This window comes from Macaca nemestrina, chromosome 1 (assembly GCF_043159975.1).
Source record: "Macaca nemestrina isolate mMacNem1 chromosome 1, mMacNem.hap1, whole genome shotgun sequence".
Taxonomy (NCBI): Eukaryota; Metazoa; Chordata; class Mammalia; order Primates; family Cercopithecidae; genus Macaca; species Macaca nemestrina.
In genome coordinates this window covers 213,362,099-213,389,548 of record NC_092125.1, presented here as the reverse complement: position 1 = coordinate 213,389,548, position 27,450 = coordinate 213,362,099, and the positions used below count along the sequence as shown (strand labels likewise).

The window sequence follows — 27,450 nt, the reverse complement described above, 5'->3', positions numbered from 1 at the left end:
CCTCGAATGCTGCCCTTACTATGCTTCAGTTTTCTCATCTATAAAAACGGCATTTTTATCTTTTTGGTGGAGCTGTTAAATAAATTAAAAGACGTAAAGGGTCTGGCACGGTAGTTGGCAATAAATATCAGTTTCCCTTCTCGACTTCTCGATTTTGCCCAGGACCAGTGCTGTTCACATTCAGGACCTGCCTGAACCGGCAAGCCCTCCAAGTGGGTCCAAAGTGCAAAGGGAAAGTCACTGCTAGAGGCGCCAGTGCGAGCACAGCGCCCCCGCGCGCCGAGTCGGGGAACTGCCGCGGGGTCCGGCCCCGCCCACCAGCGCCTGCGCCTGCGCAGAGGCGCCGCCCCGAAGTTTGTTGTGACCGGCGGGGGACGCTGGTGGTGGTGGTAGCGGCGGCGGGGACACCGGGCCGCGGCGCCACCATGGCGGTGCGACAGGCGCTAGGCCGCGGCCTGCAGCTGGGTCGAGAGCTGCTGCTGCGCTTCACCGGCAAGCCGGGCCGGGCCTACGGCTTGGGGCGGCCGGGCCCGGCGGCGGGCTGTGTGCGCGGGGAGCGTCCGGGCTGGGCCGCAGGACCGGGAGCGGAGCCTCGCAGGATCGGTCTCGGGCTCCCCAACCGCCTCCGCTTCTTTCGCCAGTCGGTGGCCGGGCTGGCGGCGCGGTTGCAGCGGCAGTTCCTGGTGCGGGCCTGGGGCTGCGCGGGCCCTTGCGGCCGGGCAGTCTTTCTGGCCTTCGGGCTAGGGCTGGGCCTCATCGAGGAGAAGCAGGCGGAGAGCCGACGGGCGGTCTCGGCCTGTCAGGAGATCCAGGTGAGCCGGCCGGGTCCTAAGCCGGGCGGAGGACGGAGCTAAGCGCGGGGTCGGGTCCTGAGCCGGGTGGGGGCGGGGCATGCGGCCAGGGGCAGGGCTAGGTGTGGAGGCGGGGCCCTGGGCCGGTCGAGGGCCGAGGCTTCGGCCGGAGTAGGGCGGGGAGAGGGGCATTAAAGCTCATCTGTTTCACCATTACTGATCGGCTGCTATAAATAAAGCCAGCACCTCCCGTTTGTTTTCTTTTCCTCAAATGAAGACGTGCTGCCGATTGCAGCTCCAGTCGCAGCACAGCAAAACGCTTTGTGTTAATTTTCTAAAATGCACTGACAAGTAAATCATAACATTCCTATCCCTTTGAGGTAGTTGTCGTCCCTAATTTATGGAGAAGGAAAGTCCTCAGGTGAAGGGACTTGCTCAAAGTCACACAGCTAATAAAAGGCAGTGCCCTTAACCACTGAGCTAGGCTGCCTCCACGGTTTAACCAAAGGATTAGTAGTGACAGAGCTGAAACCGCAGTAAAAACTATGAACGGCAAGAAAAACAGACCTGACATTTTAGTTACCTGTGTAGTTATCCCTGCTGACTGGATACACAAGGGTTCTTGGGCTTTTTAAATGCTTAAAATAGCACAAGACTTCTATTTTTGCCCAACCAAAGTCTTTGTTAGTGAGGATTCTCCAAACGGAACCAATAGGAGGTGTCTATTTAGAGGCAGATTTATTTTGAGGACCTGGCTCCCTATGGAGATTGGCAAAGTCTAAAAGCCGCAGAGTAGGCGGGCAGGCTGGAGAGCCAGGGAGGAGCCAGAGGTGCAGTTCAGGTCTGAAGCCTGGCCGCTGGCAGAATTCCACCTTCTTCCAGGGAGGTCACTCTTCTTCCTGGGGTGTGGAGCCACTCACTAAATTAGCACAACCCCTGCATTTTTTAGGTTAGGGCTGAGGTGGTGGATGAGGGAGTGACTTGCCCAAGGACACAGCTGTTAGGGTCAAGTCGTGGCTCCTGGGTTTCCTGGTTTCCAGCCCGGTTTTTATTGCTCATCACCACTGTCTCATGTTTGAGCTCTGGCCAGTTTGGGGTGACAGGTGACATCTGGCCTAGTCCCCAGCCCCTGACCTTGTCTTTTGCCACAGCTTAACTGGCAGAAGCTAAGGATGGGAAATTTGACTAATCCTGCTTAAAACTAAAGAGGTTTTTTTAACTGAGGAGATTGATCCTCCTAAACTTACCATTCACACACCCTCTTCGCACACCTCACCCTCCTATGCTTGAAAATATTATTAGTTATCAATTTCACATAAAAAAAAATTTTGGGGGGCCAGGCATGGTGGCTCATGCCTGTAATCCCAGCACTTTGGGAGGCGGAGGTGGGCGGATCACGAAGTCAGGAGTTCCAGACCAGCCTGGCCAACATGGTGGAACCCTGTCTCTACTAAAAATACAAAAATTACCCAGGCGCAGTGGTGGGCGCCTGTAATCCCAGCTACTCGGGAGGCTGAGGCAGGAGAATTCCTTGAACCTGGGAGGCGGAGGGTGCAGTGAGCTGAGATTGCACCACTGCACTCCAGCCTGGGTGACAGAGCAAGACTCCGTCTCCGGGGGGAAAGTTTGTTTTCACTGGCTACTTTTGCTGGAGTTAATTTCACATTTAAAAAATTCTGAAGCCAGGCATGGTGACTCATGCCTGTAATCCTAGCGCTTTGGGAGGCCAAGGTGAGAGAATCTCTTGAGCTCAGGAGTTGAAGCCCAGCTGGGACAACATAGTGAGACCTTGTTCCCACAAAATATTAAAAAATTAGCCAGGCATGGTGGCATGTGCCGATAGTCCCAGCTACTTGGGAGGCTGAGGTGGGAGGATTGTTTGAGCCCAGGAGTTTGAGGCTGCAGTGAGCTATAGCTGCACCACTGCACCCCAGCCTGGGCAACTAGCAGGAGTGTGCTAGTAGCAAGCTCTAAAAACTTATATTATAAAAGTATGTGTATATATAACATATAATATGTGTATATATGTTATGTATACTATATGTTACATATAATAGTATATAGTATATGTTATATATAATGTGTATATATATTTTATATATATACACACACACACACAAACACACGTTGATTCTGCTCCATGGAGTTTATAAGGGAAGATGGATTTTCTTTTTCTTTTTTTTTTTTTTTTTTTTGATACAGAGTCTCACACTGTCACCCAGGCTGGAGTGCAATGGCACTATCTCGGCTCACTGCACCCTCTGCCTCCCGGGTTCACTCAATTTTCCTGCCTCAGCCTCCCGAATAGCTGGGATTACAGGTGCACACCATCACACCCGGCTAATTTTTTGTATTTTTAGTAGATACAGGGTTTCACTATGTTGGCCAGACTGGTCTTGAACTCCTGACTTCATGATCTGCCTGCCTCGGCCTCCCAAAGTGCTGGGATTACAGGCGTGAGCCACTGCGCCCGGCCTGGACTTTCATTTTTTTAAAAAGTTCAAAGTTATAGTGCAAGGTTAAGTTGCTTACAGATACCAGGTGCTTTAGGAACCCTCTAGAAGGAAAGTTGCTATGAGCTGGGTCATCAGGGCTGGTCACAGAGGAAGAAGGAGCTTGAGTTGGGCTTGATGGCTGAGCAGGGATGAGCCAGACAGAGCGATACTATAGAAACGGGCTGGAAGGACGCTGTGAGCAGCTTTCAGAGAGAGGCACCCAAAGGATGAGTGCAGGCAGTGTGCAGACCAGCCTGGCAGCAGCCAGAACACAGATAAGATCCTGGACAGTCTGGTAAACAGCCGAGTGACACATGAAAGCAATGTATTTTGATGTGGCTCAGAGCACGGAAGGCACAGCACTGAGAGTGGGGTAGTCTAGAGATGGTGCCTGGTAGGCTACGACCAAGGGGCGTATGCAGAGCTGTGCCTGGCACTCAGGGGTGACTAACCTTGGAAAGGAAGAGCTCAGCAGATCAGACCATTTGAGAGGGAAAGTGGAGTCTGGGGGACTGGAAGAGTGACGTCACCGCTGCCTGAAGCAGGGGAAGACCCAGATTTTTGTCACATGGCCTCTTTCCCAGTGCAGCACTGCCCCCAGCACCTGCACCTCCATCCATTTCTGTCTGAACTCTTGTACTCTTACTACCTTTCTGGACAGAGTAGCCCCATCGGAGCCTTAAGAGGCAGAGACAGAAAGACGGGACTGAATCCCTCTGCTCTGGGGATGCGCCTGATCTCACCCACTTGCCTGCCAGACCCTCTGAGATCACTGTGGATCACACACTCCTGCTAGTTGCCCAGGAGCCGTCTGCCAAGGTCTTTGGAGAGCGAGCTGTCTCCATAATCAGACACCTCCAGAGCTCTGCTGCGGAGTGAAGGCAGCAGGGAGAGGCGCACTGGCTATAGGACACAGGGTTTCTGACCTCTCAGATCATTGCGTATTGTGATCACAGTGAAGCAACAGAGTTTGAGAAAAATCATTCTGAATAATGAGAAAGAAGATGGCCTGGACCCAGGCTGAGCAGTAGAACCTGGTTGGGTTGTGTTTTTCTGGTTTATTGATCTGGTCGTGCGGTTTGCAGACCATGCCTCGCTGCACCTCTCTCTGCCTCCCGTTTCCCTTTTCTTGGACCGTCCTAGGCTCCCTGGCTCATGGTGCATTCTTTTTTCCTCACAGGCAATTTTTACCCAGAAAAGCAAGCCAGGGCCTGACCCGTTGGACACAAGACGCTGGCAGGGCTTTCGGCTGGAGGAGTATCTGATAGGGCAGTCCATTGGCAAGGGCTGCAGTGCCGCTGTGTATGAAGCCACCATGCCTGCATTGCCCCAGAACCTGGAGGTGACAAAGAGCACCGGGTCGCTTCCAGGGAGAGGCCCAGGTACCAGTGCACCAGGAGAAGAGCAGGAGCAAGCTCTGGGGGCCCCTGCCTTCCCCTTGGCCATCAAGATGATGTGGAACATCTCGGTAAGCACCAGGCCTTTCATCTTTAAAGGAGATGTTCTCAAAATGCCCATCTTAGTGAGCCTGGTGAGGATTTTTTTCCAGGAAGTAGGTAGGAAAAGACAGATTATTCACAGGAAAGGTGCCTATTATATAGTCAGGCTGCCTGCCTGTTACACAGAAGTAGACCAGAATGTTTCAAATTGTATTCTGCCCACAGATCACCCAGGGATTAGGTTCAAAGGTAGATTCTGGCCAGGTATGGTGGACCACGCCTGTAATCCCAGCACTTTGGGAGGCCAATCAATTGAGCTCAGGAGTTCGAGACCAGCCTGGGCAACATGATGAAACCCCATCTGTATGAAAAATACAAAAATTAGCCAGGTGTGACAGCTTGCACCTGTAGTCTTAGCTACTTGGGTGGCTGGTAGCTGAAGTGGGAGGATCACTTGAGTCCAAGAGGCAGAGGCTGCAGTGATCCAAGATTGTGGTACTGCACTCTAGCCTGGGTAACAGAGTGAGACCCTGTCTCAAAAAAAAAAAAAAAAAAAAACCCAAAGGTAGATTCTGATTCAGCAGGTCAGAGGTGGGGCCTGAGATTCTGCCTTCCCAGTAAGCTCCCACGTGATACCAATGTCACTGCTCTGTCAACCACACTTCGAGTAACAAGGGCCTAAACCACTGGTTTCTACCCTGATTGGTCAGTTCACCATCCCCTCCTTCCTGTAACCTGCCTCACTGGAGAGGGGGAACTGGATCTCTTTCCTCTAAGCTCACTCTGCAAGCCCACCTCCAGCTCAGAGGCTTGCCTGTCAACTCCCTGCTCTCAACTCTTGGAAGGACTCAAGGCTTTGGGAAATTGAAGAGTATTTTTCCCCCACGAAAACAATTTCTGTCCACTTAATTTATTTACCTTGCCATTGCTAGGTGGGCTTTAAAAATGTATCAAGACCCGATGCTCTGTCTCCTGCCCATCCTTGGGCCCATCCATTCAAGGCCGAGGTGGGAAGTGGCCACAGCTGTTCATGGTGGGCCCTAGAGGATGCAGTTTCTTGTTCTGATTTGGGGAATGAAGGTTATTAGACTGTTGCACTCCAAGCTGGGTTAATAGCTAACAAGCAGCCAAATCCTTTGCCTGTGAAACATCCAGTCTTAGCATCAAAACATGCACTGGTTGGGGCATGACAGCTGTTGCATTCACAGAAGCTACAAGATTGTTCATTCTTACAGGATCTTCTTGATACAGGTTTCATATGTCCTGAGAGCCCTTCCTAATACAATGAGGACAATAAGGTGCTTTCCCCACTCTTTGGGTTTTGTCTGTTCGTTGTGGAAGATGGAGGAAGGCTGTTCCATGATTCAGTACAGCTTCACCCAGGGTGGAGCATGTCGGGCTCTGGCCTGGCTGGTGAAGGGAGCCTGCAGAATGAGTTACTGATCCAGTGGTCAATTTCAAACTGGTGGGGACCAGAGGCACCGATGGCAGGAAGCAGCACCCCATACCCTGATCACCTTGGCATCTCCTCCAGCCCTGGCACCTAGGCTGCAAGAGTTTGAGGAGCGTGAAGCATCCTCTGAGTTGGCGTGGATGGTACCTCTGTCTGTCTCCCAGGAGTAGCTTGTCTCAGCCTGCCACTTAAGAGAGGTCATCTTATCTCGAAGGTCAGAGCAGCTGTCCTGCTGCAGGTTACAGGCAGGGCTTACAAGGAACTTACTGTTCTGCTCCGGCCTGTGTAACCCTGGGTTCCTTGTGGGTATTCCAGGCAGGTTCCTCCAGCGAAGCTATCTTGAACACAATGAGCCAGGAGCTGGTCCCAGCGAGCCGAGTGGCCTTGGCCGGGGAGTGTGGAGCAGTCACTTACAGGTCAGTGCCCTCTGCCTGGCGGACTGACTGGGTCTTCTTTGAGAGCATCTTCATCCATCACTTGTGTCGTCAGCACCTGGTATAGTGTCTGACATGACAGTAGATAATAAAGGCTTAATGTTGGTGATGGATTTTCAGTTAGTGGATATTTCACTTGGGAAAAATTGCAGGTGATCTGACCCCAAGTGATGATGCCCATGCGTAATTCACATTGGAGCAGGGGAGAGAAGGCCACCCAAACAGGCCCAATTCACAGTGTTGCATGATTGATCGCGGTTCTCTGATTCCTCCTAAGAAATGCACGGGTAGAGCGCCACCTATTGGAATAAACTGAACTCTGTCCCCACCGGAGGGAACACTCGTTTCACTAATAGTTATGTGCACTGATGGTGTTAAGAGATTTTAAAAAAACCAAAAAGTGGTCTGTTGGCCCAGAGCTCTCAGTGTGGCAGCAGAGGGCCCAGGGTGTAAGTGCTAGAATTGAGTATGCTCGGGCTGAGGGAGCCCAGCGGAGGCGTGTGCTGCAGAGGAGGGGCTGCTCAGAAAGACTTCTCAGAGGGAAAGTTTGTGCCACCTTGTGAAGGATGAATTGGCATTACTTGGGCAGAGGAGTAGGGAAGAGGCATTCCTAGCAGAGGGAAGAGCGAGTGAACAGCAGCTACACTTCCAGCTCAGAAAAGCCCACGTGCACAGGTGGTGAGGACTGACGCGCAGGCTATGACGGAGGAGGTACTGTGCCCACCTTAATGTTTACAGCCTGGCGCACGCCTGTAATCCCAGCACTTTGGGAGGCCAAGGCAGGCAGATCACTTGAGCCCAGGAGTTCAAGAGCAGCCTGGGCAACATGGTGAAACCCTGCCTCTACAAAAAATATAAAAAATTTTAGCCAGGCATGGTGGCACATGCCTGTGGTCCCAGCTACTCAGGAGGCTGAGGCAGGAGGATCGTTTGAGCCCAGGGAGGTTGAGGCTCCAGTGAACCCAGATCATGCCACTGCACTCCAGCCCGGGCGAGCAAGTGAGACCCTGTCTCGAAAATATATGTATATGTATTTGTAGCCCACCAAGAAGAGGTGGGTCGCTGCATTTTTGCTGATTTACTGGAGCGCTGGTTTACAGATCTTCGTTCTGTCGGAGGCAGGAAGGCAGAAGTATGAAATTAAGGGAATGGACGTGGAAAACCCCTTCCATGGTTTGGAGGGGTCCAGTGTGACTGGAGTCCCTGCAGGCTGGTGGAGTCAGCTGCTCAGGTGGCTTCTTCTCCTCCTGAGGCCTTTGTGGAGAAAGTGGACACCTGAAGGTCAGCTGCTTTGGGGCTAACGTGATCCTCAGTGCCGCCTCTTGTGGCGTGAGGGGGAGCCGGCCGACGTGGCGCTGTCCTGCTGCCGGGAACACCGTGATGTCTGCTGCCGAGACCTCCCATCTGACATAGTCCCTGTCCCTCTCCAGGGACTTTGTTCCTTTAGCAGTTCTCACTGTCCAGCCTCACATCACACGTCTTTTTCTGTTGGTTGTTTTTGCTCCAGCTGTACTGTACACGCTCTTTGTTTGCTGCTTACCCCCAGGGCTCAGTAAATACCTGTTGAATGACCGGATGGCTGTGGCAGCAGGTACATTACCTCAACTGCTGGTGCACCTTGGGAAAAGCTTCTCCAAGAGCACCCTGGGTTCATTTCCTCCTAGCCTCTGCTGTCCTGGGGCCGGGAGATTCAAGGTGCTTTGCAACCTGCTCCTCTCAGTGTGTCTCCCACCTTATCTCTCACCCTTCTCATCAGCACCCTACACTCCACCACGCTGGCTTCATAGCTCCTTCCCTGAACGTGCCAGGCTCCTCTGTGACCATCTCCTGAGCGTACAGCTGGCTACACCTGTGCTGCCCTCCTCCCACATTTCAGGTCTCAGTTCAGACGCCCCCGACCCTGCCATGTATCTCCCCGTACAGCCATAGCCCTCTGCCCCTGAGCTCCCATGAAACCTGCTGGGGCCCTGACAGCCTGGGGCTGTGATCATGATGCCCAGGGGCTTGAGGGTGGAAACAATGCTCTGGCTCCTTTGATTGCATAGAACAGGGGCCACTCAGATTGACTCAAGAGCAGGAGCAGTGCGTGGGCACACGTGGACTGCAGCCACACAGCCTGGGGACCACGCAGCGCTGGGAGAGGCTGGCGCCCTGCTCTCTCCCTAGCTCAGTCTAGGCTCTGCCCCATTCACTTCCCTCCACCATTGTTATGCAGCAAAGGGGGCTCTAGCCTGATGTGCTAGAAGCAATGACACTGGATTTTTGAGAAAAGCTAAGCTTTCTATTGTGAGTCTACTCACATGGAGACAGGAGTCGAATTCAACCCTGTCTCCCTGTGCTAGCTTTAAGGCAGTAATTTTATTAGAGGAGGTTTAAGGGGTGGATTCTAAGATTAGCAGGTGATTGGTGGAAGGAAAGGAGAAGTCTGGACAGTCCTTGGACATGCGCAGTTATCTCTTCATGCCAACTCACAGGTCCCCTGTGCAGATTTGGGAGGAGTGAGTATGAAATGTGCAGTGGCAATTCAGGCTGTGACATCAGCAAACTTGTTCTGTGCAAGGTGTAGTTGGCCTTATTGGTTCCAACCGATTTCAGCCAATTCTTTTTTTTTTTTTTTTTTTTTTTTTTTTGAGACGGAGTCTCGCTGTGTCTCCCAGGCTGGAGTGCAGTGGTGTGATCTCGGCTCACTGCAAGCTCCGCCTCCCGGGTTCATGCCATTCTCCCGCCTCAGCCTCCCGAGTAGCTGAGACTACAGGCGCCCGCCACCACGCCCGGCTAGTTTTTTGTATTTTTAGTAGAGACGGGGTTTCACCGTGTTAGCCAGGATAGTCTCGATCTCCTGACCTCGTGATCCACCCGCCTCGGCCTCCCAAAGTGCTGGGATTACAGGCTTGAGCCACTGCGCCCGGCCCAGCCAATTCTTTTATCTGATAAGCAGAGGGAGTTTCAGCCTTTCAGAAAGTGGTTTCTACAAACTCAAATTTTCTTTTCTTTTTTTTTCCAGAGACAGGGTCTCATTCTGTTGCCCAGGCTGGAGTGCAGTGGCGTGATCTTGGCTCACTGCAGCCTCAACCTCCCTGGGTTCAAGTGATCCTCCCACCTCAGCCTCCCAAGTAGCTGGGTCTACAGGCACATGCCACCATGCTTAGCTAATTTTTGTAGTTTTTGTAGAGACAGGGTTCCTCCATGTTGCCCAGGCTGGCCTCGAACTCCTGGGCTCAAGCAGTCACCTGCCTCAGCCTCCCAAAGTGCTGGGATTACAGGAGTGAGCCGCAGGAATCTCCACCAGTTACTGATTTCTTGAACTTGTGGGGACATGGTTCCACAGTCCGCATGCTGTTTCTTCCTCGCATCTCCTGTTCCTGCTTCCCTTTGGCCTGCTCACCTCTGGCTCCTCATGGCCCCAGTGAAGTCTCGTGGCTTCCTCTCCACTGCTGACTGGCAGGTTGCTTCACTCACACTCCCAAAGAGAGGATCTACTTCCCTCCCTTCCCATTGTCCAACCATCTGGGTCTCGAGTGTCACTGTAGGTTCATTGCCCTTGGGGCAAGTGACCCCTTGGGTCAGCCAGCTTTGGCTGAAGGGCAGGGCTGGCACACAGCTGGCAGAGCCACCCCATCCAAAATCTAGCCACTGTGCCTCAGCAGGGCTGTGGTTTGGGGGTGGGGGGGGCACTCCCCACAGGAGAAGGAACAGCCAGGGCAGGCAGATGACACCACCACTACTATTCTGGATCTATTCACTCATTCAGCAAAGGTTTATTACACCCATATTCCATGCCAGCTATTGTAGTAGACTGGGAATAACGGAGAAAATTCAGGCACAGTCCTTGCTCTTAGGGAGCTCACATGATTACTTATTGATGAACGTCTGTCTCCCCTGATAGACTGCAAATCCGTGAGGACAGGGGCTCTGTCTTGTTCTGTGCCGTAGTTCCACAGCATTCCAGCATGATGTCTGGTACTTAGCATGCAGACAATGCGTATTGGTTGAATGAATAATAGTAGGGCTAATATCAGCTGAGACTTCCTCTGTGCTAGACACGATTCTAAGTGCCTTCCACCCATTGACAACCTTATGCAGAGTGTTAACACCACATTCCCCTTGCACCCTGGAGATTGAGCCCAGAGAAGAACAGAGGGGACACATTCCCAGACAGACCCCCAGTGGATGCCTGAAGCCACAGATAGTAACAAACCCTATATATACTGTGTTTTTTCTTTTTTTTTTTTTTGTTGTTTTTTTGTTTTTTTTGTTTGTTTTTGAGATGGAGTCTCGCTCTGTCACCCAGGCTGGAGTGCAGTGGCGCCATCTCGGCTCACTGCAAGCTCCACCTCCCGGGTTCACGCCATTCTCCTGCCTCAGCCTCCTGAGTAGCTGGGACTACAGGCGCCCACCACCACGCCCGGCTAGTTTTTTTTTTTTTTTGTATTTTTAGTAGAGATGGGGTTTCACCGTGTTAGCCAGGATGGTCTCGATCTCCTGACCTTGTGATCCGCCCACCTCAGCCTCCCAAAGTGCTGGGATTACAGGCGTGAGCCACCGCGCCCGGCCCCTGTGTTTTTTCTTATACATACATACCTATGGTAAAGTTTAATTTATAAATTAGGCACAGTAAAAAATTAAAGATAATAACTAATAAAATAGAATAATTATGACAATATACTGTAAAAAAGTTATGTGCATGTGGCCTCTCTCTCTTCTCTCTAAATATCTTCTTGTACTCACCTATTCTCAGACTGTGGATAACTGAAGTTGTAGAAAGCAAAACTGTGGATAATGTTGGGGCTACTGTAACTCAGCCAAGGACTTACAGTGGTAGACCTGGAACCCAGGCAGTCTGATTCTAGGGTGTCTCCACCTATGTTCTGCCACTCGGGATGGATAGGATGGATGGGTGGACAGATGGATGGATGGATGGACAAATGGATTGAAGGATGGGTAGGGGAGTCATCAGATGTGTTCTCCAACACCATGTACAGTACCTGGCACATAGTAGATCTGTGGTAAACATTTGATAGTAAGTGAATAATGAATGTCAGTGCCAGTGTTGGTGTGGCCTTAGGTGATTGTCTTTCCAGGTGTTGTATCTGATGCTGGCCTCATATGTTTGTCTCACTTGGCTGAATAGAAAATCCAAGAGAGGTCCCAAGCAACTAGCCCCTCATCCCAACATCATCCGGGTTCTCCGCGCTTTCACCTCTTCCGTGCCGCTGCTACCCGGGGCCCTGGTTGACTACCCTGATGTGCTGCCCCCACGCCTCCACCCTGAAGGCCTGGGCCACGGCCGGACGCTGTTCCTCGTTATGAAGAAGTAAGTGGCAGTGGTGCGGCAGGGCCTTGGAGCTGCTACATCTCCCAAGGGTAGCTGGTCCCTGCCCTCCACATGCACCTTGACCAGGGGGTTTCGGAGAATAGGGTTATCACCCTTCGGGAGACAAAAGCCATGCAGAGGGAGCATATCTGCCCTGGAGAGCATTTTCCCTGTGGGACAATTTTTCCTGGAAACAAACTCTCATCTTCATCCAGAACATACTTGTCACCTAGTCCTTTTGGTCTATTTGACTGTTAACCTTTTCTGTGGCTGGCCTTATCTGTTTTTAACATAAAAACAGTCCTCCTTCCTCACCCTCTGTATCCCCTAACTTTGCTATAGTGGGCGTTTTATTTTAAGGAAATAATTATCTGCACCGTTACTTTGAACATAGGGAGCCCCAGTCCTTACTTCCTAATTTCAGGATGGTGAGTGGGAGGGAACAGAAAGGATGCTGGGGGATGCTGGGGAAAAATGGGAGTCCAAATGCTCCTGGAAGGGGAAGAGGAACAACCTAACCCAAACAGTGATTAAGGTATTAGGAGGCCGGGCATGGTGACTCACGCTTGTAATCCCAGCACTTTGGGAGGCCGGGGTGGGTAGATCACTTGAGGTCAGGAATTTGAGACCAGCCTGGCCAACATGGCAAAACTGCATCTCTACTAAAAATAAAAAAATTAGCCTGGTGTGGTGGCGGGCACCTGTAATCCCAGCTACTCGGGAGGCTGAGGTAGGAGAATTGCTTGAACCTAGAAGGTGAAGGTTGCAGTGAGCCGAGATCATGCCACTGCACTCCAGCCTGGCAACAGAGTGAGACTCCATCTCAAAAAAAAAAAAAAAAGGTATTGGGAGTTGTCGATGTGTGGTAGCCAGAGGCCCTGTCTCCTCTCCACCAGCTATCCCTGTACCCTGCGCCAGTACCTTCGCGCGAACACACCCAGCCCCCGCCTCGCCACCATGATGCTGCTGCAGCTGCTGGAAGGCGTGGACCATCTGGTTCAACAGGGCATCGCGCACAGAGACCTGAAATCCGACAACATCCTTGTGGAGCTGGACCCAGGTAGGAACCTGCTGCACCATCAGAGCTCTCCAGGGGCACTAGAGGGTGGGTCAGGAGCATTTAAGACCGGCTCTTCAGGTCCTCTCTGGTTTTGTCTTCTAAGTCACGTCTTCGTTTGGCTCTGTACGTGAGAGGTGAGCAATCTCTCCCTCAGAACGGGGGCTTTTGTTCTCTCTTTGCAGAGAGACAGCGCTTCCCAAGTTCCTTTCTGTTGCCCACTTAAAGAACAAGGACCTCAGTGCTGCAAGTTTTCCTAGATAAATAAAGAGACCAGGCACAGTGGCTCACACCTGTAATCCCAACACTTTGGGAGGCTAGGGTGGGAGGATTGCTTGAGGCCAGGAGTTTGAGACCAGCCTGGGAAACAGAGTGAGATCCCTTCTCTACAAAAAAAGTGTGTGTGTGTGTGTGTGTGTGCGTGCGTGCGTGCGTGCGTGCGTGCATGCGTGCGTGTGTGTGTGTGTTTTAAATTAGCCAGAAAAAAAGTTAGCCAGGCATGGTGGCATGCACCTGTAGCCCCAGCTACTTGGGAGGCTGAGGTCAGAGGATCACTTGGAGTTAAGAGTCTGCAGTGAGGTATGAATGTGCCACTGTACTCCAGCCTGGGCAGCAGAGTGAGATCCTGTCAAAAAAAATTAATAAAGTAAAAGAGAAGTAGACTTTAGCTCATTATAAAAAATAATTTTCGGCCGGGTGCAGTGGCTCACACCTGTAATCCCAGCACTTTGAGAGGCCGAGGCAGGTGGATCACCAGGTCAAGAGATTGAGACCATCCTGGCCAACATGGTGAAACCCCATCTCTACTAAAAATACAAAAATTAGCTGGGTGTGGTGGCATATGCCTGTAGTCCCAGCTACTTGGGAGGTTGAGGCAGGAGAATAGCTTGAACGTGGGAGGCGGAGGTTGTAGTGAGCCGAGATTATGCCACTGCACTCCAGCCTGGTGACAGAGGGAGACTCCATCTCAAAATAAGTAAATAAAACTTTCAAACAATGAAAGCTGTCCAAATGTAAGCCCAATTGCCTTTGGAAATGAGTTGCCCACCACTGGAAGCATTCAAGTAGAAGCTGAATGGCCACTTGCCTGGGAAAATTGTAAAGGAGAGTCATACATCTGATACATTTTTTGATCTAGATTTAAAATAATTGACTAGAGGAACTGGCTTATTGATTGATTGATTGATTGAGACAGAGTCTTGCTCTGTTGCCCAGGCTGGATGGAGTGCAGTGGCGCCATCTCAGCTCACTGCAGCTTCCACCTCCCAGGTTCAAGTGATTCTTCTGTCTCAGCCCCCCGAGTAGCTGGAATTACAGGCATACACCACCATGCCTGGCTAGTTTTCTTTGTATTTTTAGTAGAGACGGGGGTTTCACCATGTTGGCCAGGCTGGCCTTGAACTCCTGACCTCAGGTAATTTATCCGCCTTGGCCCCCCAAAGTGCTGGGATTACAGGCCACCATGCCCGGCAATAATTGATTCTTAATGCACCTGGTTCTTAGGTTTGGATTTGGGGTTTCAAATTGAAATCAAAGACTCTTGGGGCATAAAGGGCCCTTGTAGATCATTTGAACCAAGCTCTAGCTCCTTTGGTCTTGGGGACAGCTCCAGTTACAAGAACGTGATTTAAATTGAGCCACGCTCTTACACAGTCCTTTGCCTGGGGATTTTGCAGCCCATACTTCCTGGAGGCATTTCCATGTTCACACAGCAGGCCCTTCCGATCAGCTCTCAGGCCTTGCTGGCCTCCTGGGCCAACACCGAGCCATTAGCCCGTCAGCCATGTCTTGCTGGTGGCTTTAGTAGGGACATAGGAGGGCCTCTCGGAGGGAAGGAGGGGAGGAGAATCGGTCACTTTGCTTGCTCCTTCCCAGACGGCTGCCCCTGGCTGGTGATCGCAGATTTTGGCTGCTGCCTGGCTGATGAGAGCATCGGCCTGCAGTTGCCCTTCAGCAGCTGGTATGTGGATCGGGGCGGAAACGGCTGCCTGATGGCCCCAGAGGTGAGTCCCGAGCGTGTTATGCACCATTGGCAGCCCTTCCCCGACGCGTCCACAGAGTGCAGAAGGAGACTTGATGCCTGTGATCACCCAACACCTCCATCTTTTCTGACCCATAATTTGGCACAAGTTCTTTCCCTGCCACTTCGCTTTCCTCCGACTTTCCCTCGTGTTCCAGGGCAGTGCGAGTCCTGTCACATAAACCAGGCAGTCTAAGCAGACCCCTTCTGAGTCTGAGCCACAGCTCACTCAAGCTCCGGGCTCCTTGGGACAGAGTTCAGATTAGCCCGTCAATCAGGTGATGTGCAGGACATGAAAAGGTTAGATAGGCGGGCAGCATGGTATCTCACCCACTGCTTCTGAACAGGTGTCCACGGCCCGTCCTGGCCCCAGGGCAGTGATTGACTACAGCAAGGCTGATGCCTGGGCAGTGGGAGCCATCGCCTATGAAATCTTCGGGCTTGTCAATCCCTTCTACAGCCAGGGCAAGGCCCACCTTGAGAGCCGCAGCTACCAGGAGGCTCAGCTACCTGCACTGCCCGAGTTGGTGCCTCCAGACGTGAGACAGCTGGTGAGGGCACTGCTCCAGCGAGAGGCCAGCAAGGTGAGGCTGTCCCGGCTTCAAGGGGATGGTATGGGTGGAAACCTCTGTTCTCGTTCCAGAGTGAAAGTCAGGTTTGGGCCAGAGCCACAGTGACAGATCCTCTGTGTTAGGAAGGTAAAGGCTAGTTACAGGAGAACAAAAAACAGATTTTAATGTAGATAGGAGTAGGAGCGCTAGCCACATCATAGTCAGAATGCCAGCAGTTCAACTCCTGTGGCTTTTTAGTTGCTTAAAAAGTTGTTCAGAGGCCAGACACGGTGGCTCACGCCTATAATCCCAGCACTTTGGGAGGCCAAGGTGGGCGGATCACTTGGGACCAGGAGTTCCAGAGCAGCCTGGTCAATGTGGTAAAACCCCATCTGTAATAAAAATACAAAAATTAGCCAGGTGTCGTGGCGCATGCCTGTAATTCCAGCTACTTGGGAGGCTGAAGCAGGAGAATCACTTGAACCTGGGAGACAGAGGTTGCAGTGAGCCAAGATCACACCACTGCACTCTGGCCTAGGTGACAGTGCAAGACTCTGTCTCAAAAAAAAAAAAAAAAAAAAAAAGCTATTCAGAGAGAAAAGGATGTATTTTTGAGAAACGTTTAATGGAGATGTAGCTCATGGAAACAGCTGAGAACTGATCAGAGAGAGAGAGATGGAAAACATCTCCTGAGAGCAGATCTGGACGTTGTGAAATTAATATAAAGGAATGCATAGGCAGACCCGTCTGAAGCCGTAATTGGAGTGGCAGCTGGCTCAGGGGCAGGCTTAGTGCAAAGAGCTGAGCCATAACTGCGTCCCAGCACTGTTCTGCCACTCTGTGAACCGCTCTCTGTACGTAGCCTGCTATCTTGGTGCACAGTGATGGTTAGAACAGCTGCAACCAGTTACGAAATGATAGGAGGCAACTTACCTGGTACAAGGGACCAGATAGCTGTGCACAAGAGGCACTGGGCTTTCCACCGGGGGGAAAGGCTGTTTAAACAATGCATGCTGCCCCATGCAGAGGTGTACACGTGGAAAAGCTTGGAGCACGGGGAGGGGCAGGCAGTATTTGTCACCTGAGTGAAGGGCATCAGTAGGAGATGGGGTAGAGGAAGAACTGGGTTGGGACCAGAGAAAGGAAGACCCTCACTAACAAAGCAGGCTTTGGGTTGAGACAGCATTAACAGATGTTCTAACTTTAGCTTCCCTTCCTGTTGCAGAGACCATCTGCCCGAGTAGCTGCAAATGTGCTTCATCTAAGCCTCTGGGGTGAACAGATTCTAGCCCTGAAGAATCTGAAGTTAGATAAGATGGTTGGCTGGCTCCTCCAACAATCGGCTGCCACTTTGCTGGCCAACAGGCTCACAGAGAAGTGTTGTGTGGAAACAAAAATGAAGATGCTCTTTCTGGCTAACCTGGAGTGTGAAACGCTCTGCCAGGCAGCCCTCCTTCTCTGCTCATGGAGGGCAGCCCTGTGATGTCCCTGCATGGAGCTGGTGAATTACTAAAAGAACTTGGCATCCGCTGTGTCGTGATGGTCTGTGAATGGTGAGGGTGGGAGTCAGGAGACAAGATGGCGCAGAGAGGGCTGGTTAGCCAGAAAAAGCTTCAGGCTTGGCAAATGGAAGAACTTGAGTCAGAGTTCAGTCTGCAGTCCTGTGCTCACAGACATCTGAAAAGTGAATGGCCAAGCTGGTCTAGTAGATGAAGCCGAACTGAGGAGGGAGAGGCCTGCATCCACATAGAGGCTCCAGGCCAAGGCACTGGCTGTCAGTGGCAGAGTTTGGCTGTGACCTTTGCCCCTAACATGAGGAACTCGTTTGAAGGAGGCAGCGTAGCATGTCTGCATTTGCCACCTGGATGAAGGCAGCTATCAGCATGGGTCAGCACGAGACAGCACATTCAGTTACGGGAGTGGGAAACGTCTGCGTGAGGCCTGGGCCTCTGTATTCCCAAGCTGTGTGTTCTGGACCAGCTACTGAATTAATCTCACATAGCGAAAGTGACTGATGAGCAGTAAGTGTGGGGATTTACACTTGAGGGCTTCCCTCCTGACCAGCCTCTCTTACAGGAACTGTGAAATATTAAATGCAGATTTACAACTGCAGATGACGTATGTGCCTTGAACTGAATATTTGGCTTTAAGAATGATTCTTACACTCTGAAGGTGAGAACATTTTGTGGGCAGGTATCAACATTGGGGAAGAGATCTCACGTCTAACTTTATACATGATTTTTAGGAACACAGCTATTGCCTAAATAAAGCAACGTCAACATGCAGTTAAGGTTCTCTTCAACTAAGCTGTTCTAGTTTTCTCTTCCCCAGCACTGTCATTCTAGATTTTCCATTTCAGTGATTCCCACCCCTCAGTCTACTAGCAACTTTCTTGTATCCTTTGAGGAGATGTTAGGAAGACTCATCATTTCACAGTTAAAGACAGTCCAGTCCTAGGCAAAATTTCATGAGGCCACTTAGGACTTTGTATCTAGTCATCACCAAACAGCAATCCCCACCCACAGCCGTTAGCAAAGCAGGACGGAGGCAAGGTGAAATTTGAGGGCGACGTCGCTCTTTATTTTAGAAATGAGAGTGACTGCACATATGAAAAATGCCAATTAGCAATTCGAAGTGGAAAAACTTACATAAAAATTATCCCGACTCCCACCCGTTGGCTCTCAGTGTTACATCTCCCGCAGAGGTAAAGTTGTGCCATTCTCCCATGGCTTTAAACAAAGCAAAATAAAACCACCAATCCTAATAACCCCCGCCCCGTCTCCACACTGTGCAGAGTCCCGGGGCTCTGGCCCCTCAATCAGACTTCTCCTTCTCCTTCATGTGCAAGAAGACGATGCTGAAGATGAAGAGCCCCAGCATCATGGAGAAGGCGCTGGTGTAGTAGGGGTAGGCTGAGGGGATGAAGCGCTCATACTGTGTGTGCTGGAGTGGCCGCACGGATACCTGCAGGACAGACGTAGCAACACCTGGCCACTGCAGAGCCCGGGCAGGGCACATGCTAGCTGAAAACGGGCTGTCACCTATGCTTACCTGAGTGGAAGAGTACAGGTGTGTGTAGCCTAGCCGGTTGTAATCCACTTTAAACTGGAATACACCATACACATCAGGCAACTTGAACTGAACGCTGTATTTGCCACCTGCAGAAGAACCAACACGAATAACCGGGAGGGGTTTCCCAGAGCGTTTCCTGGTTGGGCCTCGGGAGCAAGTGAGGCCTGGGCCGTTTCTGGCAGTATCCTTGTGCAGGAACTACACTCACCTTTCTTCTTCAGGAAGGTCCTCACAAAAGGATCGATGCGGACAAACTCCAGCTGAATGTCATCGCCATCAAAGGGGACCCATTTCCCATTTGAGAGCTGCTGGATCACGATGCTGTACTCCTGAGATAAAAGGCCAGGTTAGCCACGGCTGGCCGTGACTGGAGGCGTGCCACCACCCGCAGGCAGAGCTGCACTTAATTCCCACCCGACGAACGTGGCAGGAACGCCCAGGAGTTCAGAAGACCTGCAGATGCCCCGCCACCTGGCCCTGATCAGTAACCAATCTCTCCTCAGCAAGGTTAATCCCCCAACACAGCATCTCTGCCTCTTCTCTGAAGTCTCAAATGCCTTCACACGGTATTCATGGCACATCAAAGTCTGGACTCAGACCACCCTGCTGACCCGGAATGTGCCAGGCACTTTCAAGCATTCATGCTTCCATATTCGCTTTCTCTCACCTAACAAAATCATCCTAATGACCTAACCGAAATGTCATTTCTCTTATTAAGTCCAACTTTCTGGGCAGAGTTAATCAGTGAAGCCCCTCCCACTGCTGCCACTCTTAGCAAATACACATACCTCTTCAAAAGAAGTGCTCCTATTAGGACATCAGTTTTCATGCCAAGCTCTGCATTGAACCTGGCATGCTCGGGTGTAAGGATTAACTTCTTCATCTTTATGTATGCCCTTTAGGCCAGCACAGAAGTGTTCAATAAGTGCTTCTGAGCTGAGCCCAGTCAGCTTGGCAAACCCTTGGGGCCCTCCCACCCCAAGCATCTCTTACCACTAGGTCAGTGACAGTGTAGGCATTGGGTGGGGCTGTCTCGCCCACCCGGTGATGGGACACAGGCCCCACACGGAGAACACCCTCCTCCTTGAACACCCAGCGGGAGAGGGCCACAGCTAGCTCATAGTTGCCTGTCTGGGAATACCTGCAGGAGGGAAACAGAAGCTTGGGCACCAGAGCCACCTTTTTTCCAGTGGTGCCTGATGGGCAGGACCGCTCATGTCCACCATGACAATGCCCTAGCAAAGTTCTGCTTGTAGGCCTTGGGCACCTAGGGACCCATGGTTAAAGGGAACACAGGAAAAAACGAAAAGATACGGGTGGTTGGGTGTTATTGCTCTGGATGTCATTTGCACAACAAATACACAATTTTCTAAAAGGAACGGGGAGGTTAGGGATCTCTAGATGTCACGACTACCTTAAAGAATTGGAAGTGCCAATACCAGCAATATAGCAATAAAGCCCTGAAATAATCTGACAGCATCTGAAACACTCAGCCTCTGACACTTTGAGCTAAAAGCCGCCTCCTTCCCCTTCTGAGTCCTCCCCATATACACAGACTGCACCACCTGGATCCCCGGCCCCTAAGCCTCCTGGCAGCTACCTCTGGGAGCCAGGTGCTGCCTTCTGCACTGCTGAGTTGAAGAAGGAGTCGCTGAAGAAGTCGAGGGAGCCGCTGAAGATGACACGGGCATTGTTCCTGGCCTGGAGCCCAGCAATGAGGAGGGTGTTCTTCCCCACCGCATGTGGATACTGGGAACAAAACAAGGCTGTGACCCAAGCAGTTCCAAGTAAGGGAAAAGCTGCCGCGCCTCCCGAGCAAGAGGACAGCAGGCCAGACCAAAACGACCCTGGCCCTACCTGAAGGGGAAGGCTGAGGCCACACCGCTTCTGCTCATGCCCCACCCCACCAACTTGTCACTTCCTCCACCTCAGCCAAATGTGCTGTTCTGCTTCATTCTTATTTCGAAGGCTCAAGGTTGTGAAGCCCTTACCTGAGTGATAGGCTTATCTGGGAAGAAGGAGTAAGATGTGGAAGAGCCCGTCAGGATGTCCAACACCAAAGGGTTATCAGGATCAGCCACCATCCTGTAGCAGGACGAGAGCAGCCCAGCACTGGCCCCAGGAACTGAGTCCAAGGACATGGGATCCCCAAGAGCCAGTTCTTCCCAGGAATGAATCCTTTTGTCTTAATTGCCAACCACTTAGCTCTTGTCTTGCTATAACAATGGAGTTTGACTTTTTGTTTTGTTTTGAAGACAGATCTCACTCTGTCACTCAGGCTGGAGTGGAGTGGCACAATCTTGGCTCACTGCAACCTCCGCCTGCCGGGTCCAAGACATTCCCTTGCATCAGCCTCCCAAGTAGCTGGGATTACAGGCGCACACCACCATGCCCAGCTAATTTTTGTATTTTTAGTAGAGACAGGGTTTTACCATGTTAGCCAGGCTAGTCTTGAACTCCTGAACTCAGGGGATCTGAGCCTCAGCCTCCCAAAGTGCTGGGATTACAGGCATGAGCCACCGCGCCCAGCCAACTATTTTTTTGTGTGTGTTAAGAGAGGAGCTCTCACTATGTTGCCCAGGCTGGTCTCAAACTCCTGGCCTCAAGTGATCCTCCTGCCTAGGCCTTCCCAAAGTGCTGGGATTACAGGTGTGAGCCACTCTACTTGGCCTTGACTTAATATAATACATTAATCCCATTTATATAGCCCCAAAGAATCACAATTTTGGCTTGATTTCCCAAAAAAATTAAGTGACCCCTTATTCCCCTAGGTTTCTGCTGGTCTCTTCCTGTGCACTCACCCAACACCTCGAAAGAGGATGGGATTTAGAGATGATTTCCCAACGATGGTTGGGGCCTTCAGCAGGTTCTCAGTGTCAGCCACGATTAGCGTATGCTGCAAAGAGCAGATGGAAAGGTGGGTGGTCAGGAAAAGGTTCCTGAAGCCAGGGAGAACCTCCTCACGCCCTCTTGGTTTTTGGCTAGGCAGAGCTTTGCCTTATGTCCCTGAAACCTGGAGGGTGACAGGCCTGATTACCTGGCCAAGGTCTGAGATGTCATAGTTGTGATGGTCAATGACAGCCGTTTTCTCCTCATCAAACTCGATCCCACACTCACTGCCCAGCTCTCGAAGAGGGTCACCTGCAGAGACCCAAGAGACACCTGGCTGAGCCCTTACAGGGGGACCTTGGGCCAAGTGTCCTGGCTTCATTGTGACTCCCTCTCTGCCAGTCAGCCCCAGTGCCCTGCAGCTTCGTCCAGCTGTCAGCCCCAAATGGACTGCTGGACAGCAGCGTGGTATTCTGCCCCAGGAGTCACAATCTGAACTGATAAAACAGTTCCCTCACTGACTCCCCAGCTAAGGCCCACCCAGTGAATGCTAATTTGGCAGCTTCTGTTTGTAATGCTCTCCAACGCCCTGGAGAAGTGGAAAGCACCAGAACCTCCCAGGTCGGACTCACCAATGTCTGAGCTGGCAGCTACCAGCACACTGCCTCCACCGTCAATAAAGGCACTGATGGTCTCCACATTGATGTTGCCTCCAAAATCTGAAAGCAGGCACCAGACACAGTGACCCAGAGATCTCCTCTCCCTGCTCCTCTTGACACTGGCAGGGAGGGGACATGAAAGGCAGAGCAGCCACGATCACTCACAGAGCAGCACCCTCTGGGGGCCACAATGAGGGAGAGGTTACGAGCACCACATCCCAGAACGGAAAGGCCCCATCCTTCCAGCGTGAAGACTCAAAATTATGGCTCGGACTTAGAAACTTCTGGAGGTTTGGAGGAAACAGTCAAACATCCACTAATTGCACTGGTCAAGTAAGCTGTACGTATGCATTTGGAAATGCTGTACTGCCCATATTTTATCTCATCACCTGCACCTTTCACACTAGTGACGCTGATCACTGGAGTCAGTTTCCAGAGCCTGTCAATTCCACTCCGTCTAAATGGTTTGAGGAAGAGCACTTCTGCATCGCCGGTGATGCCGCCACTTGACACCAGTACTCCCTGGTCTGGCATTAATCCATTTTTCCTTATTAATCCTACAGATTCTATCCATGACATCCACAACAGAGCCACCCAGTACACTGCTTTTTAAAAAGTGATCACCAAAAGGGCTCATTAATTTCCAACATTTGTAACATGTGAGATCCTATCCTTTTTTGGTCAATTAATTGGGTCATGTGACTACTGCTATAAGCATCTAAAACTAGCACTGGGTGGGGCTATTTGAGGCTCCAGAGTCTCCCCAAAGTGTACTCTGATGTTCAACCTAAGGTAATGAAGGAAGTGCTCAGTAATCCATTTATTCATTAAATGAGTAATTCTGTGAGCCGAGAAGAAAAACAAAGCGGACAGTGTGGGAGGGGAGCTCTTGTGCCAAGGCTGTTTAGGGAAGACCTGCAAGTGGCATCTGAGAAGATGTAAGCGTGAGCCAGGCAGTCTGTGGGGTCAGAGGATTCCCAGCATAGTGAACACCAGGTGCAAAGTCCCCAAGGCGGGTGGGCACGGTCACCAGCAAGGGGCCCAGTGTGGCTTAGCTGGAAAGAAAGGAGTGAGCAGCAGGAGGTAAGGCCGGGTGAAGTGAGGGCCCGGGCTGCGCAGGGCTCTGCACCCCACACAAGGGCCCTGTCGTGGGGAGCTGCTGGAGGATTCTGAGCAGGAGCCTGGCAGGATCTCCCTCCTATTTTTGAAAGATGATCCTGGCGGCGGGGTAGAGACTAGGGTACGAGGGTGAGCGTGGCCGTGGTGATGGGTTAGAAGGCCACTGTGAAAAGCTAGGCAGTGAAGAGTGCTGAGCTGACCGTGCAGCAGCAACAGAGGGAGGCGCGGCAGGCTTCCACGCCTTCTGAGGGCACAGCCGCAGGGCCTGCTGATGCTTTGACAGAGGCCTCAGAAAAGCTCCAAGGAGTCTGGCTGAGCAACCGGAAGGACGGACGTGCCAATTTCTGAGACTGGACAGAGAAGTGTATCCATTAGACCCCTAGTAGCAGGTGGAAATAACTTTGTAAAGATCTGAATAGAAGAGCCCTGTTTCTTGAGGGGTAATCTTCAGCAGAAAATAAAAGTGTCTTACCTGACCTTCAGGCATACACAGAAGCTCCTGTACTCTCTACCTCTGCCTCTCATGCTACATTCAAAAAGCCATCTATCCACTCTCCTTCAGATCAAAAAGCCATCTATCCACTCTCCTTCAGAGAGGCCAGGCAGTCTTAGACATTCCAAAAGCAGCCTATTGGCAGTGCAGTGGTTTGCAATCTTGGGCGATTTTGCCCCTCAGAGCAACGTCTGGAGACATTTCTTCGCTGTCACATAACAGGAAAAAGTGGCTACTGGCATTAATAGGCAGAGGCCCAGGGTGCTGTTAAACACCCTACAGTACACAGGACAGCCTCACTGTAAAAAATTATCCAGTCTGAAATGTCAAGAGTGCACCTGTTGAGGAACTCTTGTAAGGTAGAGAGAACACGGGCTTTGAAATTGAGACCACCTGGGGTTAAAACTAGGCAAATCTCTTCATCCTTTTGAACCCATTTCCCCATCCATAACAGGGATCCAGTTTTTCCTGGGTATAGAGGATGCGCTGAACATTTCTTCCCTTGTAGCCATGACTGCCAGTGACCTGGGAGCCTTCCGATGCCAGAGAGGGCAAAGAAGCCACTGGAACATGGAGAGGGAAGCCAGACCAGCACTCACACACCTGAGAGAATGACAGTGACAGTGGTCATGGGACCAGGGCAGGGCCCTGGGAGCAGACACCAAACCCCTACACCCTGAACCCTACCCTGCAGCCTTCTCCCAAGGAACGCCTGAGGATTTCCTGCAGCAGCACCTTCCAAAGTGTGGGACCCACTCCACCAGAGGCAGAAAAGGCAGCAACAGGAATGCGGGAACCGGGTTTTAAATAACCTTGAATCTCAGGGACAGAAATTACTCCCCGTCCTTACTTTTCAAGCTTTCTCCATCAAAGAGAATGTCTTAGTTTGATACTAGTTGTTAGAACTTCTAATGCTTGCTAATCTCTTTTCAAGAGGGAACCTCAGGTTCAAAGCCTTCAGCAGGCAGCAGTATCTGGCTAGAACTTACGGATGTTGTTTTTATTCTATTTATAGTTACCTTCTATGTACGTCAAGTGACGACACTGGATTTCCATTTTCAGTGGTGATTCTGGGCTCACTATTGGTTCCCTTTTAAAATGTTATTTTAGTTTAGTTTTGTTTTTTTCTTCTTTTTTGAGACAGGGTCTTGCTCTGTCACTTATGCTGGAGTGCAGCTGGCATGATCTCAGCTCACTGCAGCCTTGACCACCAAGGGTCAGCAATCCTCCCACCTCAGCTTCCCCAGTAGCTGGGACTACAGGCATGTGCCCCACGCCCAGCTAATTTTGTTCATTTTTTGTAGAGATGAGGTGTCACTATGTTGCCCAGGCTGGTCTCAAACTCCGCGACTCAAGCGATCCTTCTGCCTTGGCCTCCCAAAGTGATGGGATTACAGAGATAATCTATCGTACCTAGCCTTTTTTTTTTCTTTTTAGCAGGTCAGTTTGAAGAAAAATACTAGGTAGTTATTAGCACAGGAGATATGTAATATGGTAAAAACCATGAAGGATGTGTGTAAATAACTAAAGTTGGGGAAACACTGTTTTTCACTCTCTGCTGTTTCTCCCACCAACAGTGTCCTCTCTCAGCCCACTCCCGACCAGTCTCATTCACTGCTGCTTTCCTTCGGACCTATACAAGCTGACAGTGCTTCCACTTCATCTTACATCCTGACACAGGGTTTGGTAACTCATTTCAGGTCTTTACTTTTATTTCCTCAAAAACAGACTGAAAGAACTCCTCTAGGGCAGACTCCCTATCCTTAAGATCTCCCCCAGTCCACTGTATGGTACCTATTTCAAAGTTTCAAACACAGTAAAAACTTGGCAAACCACCCATTACTACACTGAAGCCTCCATTCACCTGCCCAGTCATCTGAATATTTCAACTTATACCAATTGGGGGTGATATCCGCCTAACTAATCTTGCCTCCAAAAAGCCAATTCCAAAAGCACATGTTGCAAGGGAGTTGGGAGTGACACAGTAAGTAACAGAAGCCTAGGAAAAATACTTGCGGGATTTGGTGGAACCGAACCTCACGTGAACTACAGAGAATAAACAAGCCATGTCCCAGTTATTCGAGAGTCTGAGGGAGGATCCCTTGAGCCTGGGAGGTAGAGGCTGCAGTGAGCCATGATCGCACCACTGCACTCAGCCTAGGGGACAGAGCAAGACCCTGTCTCAAAAAAAAAAAAAAAAAAAAAGGCGCCAATGAAGAACTTCCTAAGCTTCATCAACTGAAGGGAGGAAGGCAGTCCTGTCTTAGACAGTCTTAGACAGTCCTGTCTTAGACTCTTGAGTCTTTTGAGAAAAAGATAAACTGAAGCAAATAAGAGAATGACTAACATGCTCACCAAAAAAGTATGGCAAAAGAGAAACAGCCAAGGAGCTGGGGATGTTCAGCCTGGAGGAGAAACAACTGAATAAGCTATGACTATGTGGAGGCTATGCCTCCAAGCAAGATAAGCATTAGATCTATTCTCTAAGGTGCTGGGGAGCTTAAGAACAAAATAAAGCAGGAGACAATATTTGCTTAATATAAGAACTTCTTAACAGAATTGTTCAGTGGTGGAGTAGATTGCCTCGTAAAACAGGAATACTCAAGTATAAATTGGATAATCTGGCCAAGATATTCATTCTGTTAAACGACTAGCTCTCTGCGAGGCTGCTGGACCTATCTATCCAGCCTCAAATGGGAGGAGGGGTAGACTGGATAATTGCTAAGGCTCTTTTTCCAGCCCGAGACTATGAATCTATCTGAATTCTTAAGATCAACTGCCACAATGCACAATGCCTCTTTATAGCAATCCATATTAGTAACAGGCCATTTCCTCTTTCCACCCAGGCAAACCCAACCCAGGAGATTTCCATCTTTCTATCAGGCCCTTTACAGAGTAAACTCCCTTCTCAGTAGAGCAGCAGGGTCCTGGGTTCCATAGTCTGCAGCAACACTTGACTCCACAATCCTTAGCTGTGTCTTTTAGAAAGATCTCCCCTCCTAGGGTCAGGTCAGAAATGAGCCTTTTTCTCATCTCCGTGGTAGCTGCGCCCATCCTATCACCCAGGACATGCCCAAGAACCAGAAGAAAGCAATCCATCAGTCCCGGGTCTCGAATCCCAGCGCTAGGGGCGACGCGGAACCCTTACCTTCTACCGAGGGGGAGAAAATGATGAGATTGTCATAGAGGAATTCCCCATACTTTATGAGAGACAAGCTGGGGTCATCAGCGGTCTTGAATGTGAGCTCAAAGCCCCGGTCTGCACAAGAAAAAACAGGTAGTTGAGAAAGACGGGACGCGAAGGGAAACCCCTGCTGCAGACATCGCGGACCCGCACCCCAAGCGGCAGGCCAGACCCGGGCGGCCTGCTCCAGGAAAGGGAGTGGGGAGGAGAGTGCTCAATGCCCTCGATGCCGTAACAACCCCAGGCCCCCACACGCTCCTCCCTCAGACCCCGCTCTCACCCTTCAGGCTCCGGAAGAAAAGCGAATGAGTCTCCCGCACGTTGAGGTTGTCCAGCAGCACTAAGGTGCGGGGTCCGCTGGCGCAAACCGCGCCAAGCAAGGGCAGCAGCAACCAAAAGAGGGCCCAAGCCCGGGCCGCGGTGCTGGGCTCCATCTTCCTCCTCCTACCAAAGAACCCAGCACCTGGACACCGGAAGTACCCCGTCTACGGTAGCCCAATCGCGGCTCGTGGCCGTGGAGCATCACCCGGAAGTGATCGG

At 51.0% G+C, this 27,450-nt stretch overlaps 2 protein-coding genes across 2 annotated transcripts; one reads left to right on the top strand and one right to left on the bottom strand.

Moving 5' to 3' along the window:
* Positions 1-335: 335 nt before the first annotated feature.
* LOC105483085 (PTEN induced kinase 1) lies at positions 336-17,666 on the top strand. Its single transcript, XM_011743714.3, has 8 exons — positions 336-812; positions 4,467-4,754; positions 6,494-6,594; positions 11,744-11,926; positions 12,823-12,986; positions 14,859-14,986; positions 15,351-15,587; positions 16,780-17,666. Exons 1-8 carry the CDS (start codon positions 426-428, stop codon positions 17,035-17,037), a joined length of 1,746 nt encoding a protein of 581 aa, XP_011742016.2. The 5' UTR covers positions 336-425; the 3' UTR covers positions 17,038-17,666.
* A 441-nt stretch (positions 17,667-18,107) lies between these two features.
* LOC105483083 (dolichyl-diphosphooligosaccharide--protein glycosyltransferase non-catalytic subunit) lies at positions 18,108-27,396 on the bottom strand. The gene is made up of 11 exons (XM_011743709.3): positions 27,191-27,396; positions 26,875-26,985; positions 22,088-22,174; positions 21,664-21,767; positions 21,428-21,522; positions 20,618-20,711; positions 20,227-20,375; positions 19,620-19,767; positions 18,835-18,955; positions 18,606-18,712; positions 18,108-18,518 (listed from the first exon to the last, which is right to left on the bottom strand). Exons 1-11 carry the CDS (start codon positions 27,342-27,344, stop codon positions 18,369-18,371), a joined length of 1,320 nt encoding a protein of 439 aa, XP_011742011.1. The 5' UTR covers positions 27,345-27,396; the 3' UTR covers positions 18,108-18,368.
* Positions 27,397-27,450: the final 54 nt, after the last annotated feature.

Coding starts and splice junctions, on each gene's coding strand:
- LOC105483085 (XM_011743714.3), top strand. CDS start 426: ATGGCGGTGCGACAGGCGCTAGGCCGCGGCCTGCAGCTGGGTCGAGAG. Junction 4,755..6,493: donor AGATGATGTGGAACATCTCG/GTAAGCACCAGG, acceptor TGGGTATTCCAG/GCAGGTTCCTCCAGCGAAGC. Junction 15,588..16,779: donor TCCAGCGAGAGGCCAGCAAG/GTGAGGCTGTCC, acceptor TTCCTGTTGCAG/AGACCATCTGCCCGAGTAGC.
- LOC105483083 (XM_011743709.3), bottom strand. CDS start 27,344: ATGGAGCCCAGCACCGCGGCCCGGGCTTGGGCCCTCTTTTGGTTGCTG. Junction 20,712..21,427: donor ATCCTCTTTCGAGGTGTTGG/GTGAGTGCACAG, acceptor GTCCTGCTACAG/GATGGTGGCTGATCCTGATA. Junction 18,956..19,619: donor ACACTGTCACTGACCTAGTG/GTAAGAGATGCT, acceptor CTTTTATCTCAG/GAGTACAGCATCGTGATCCA.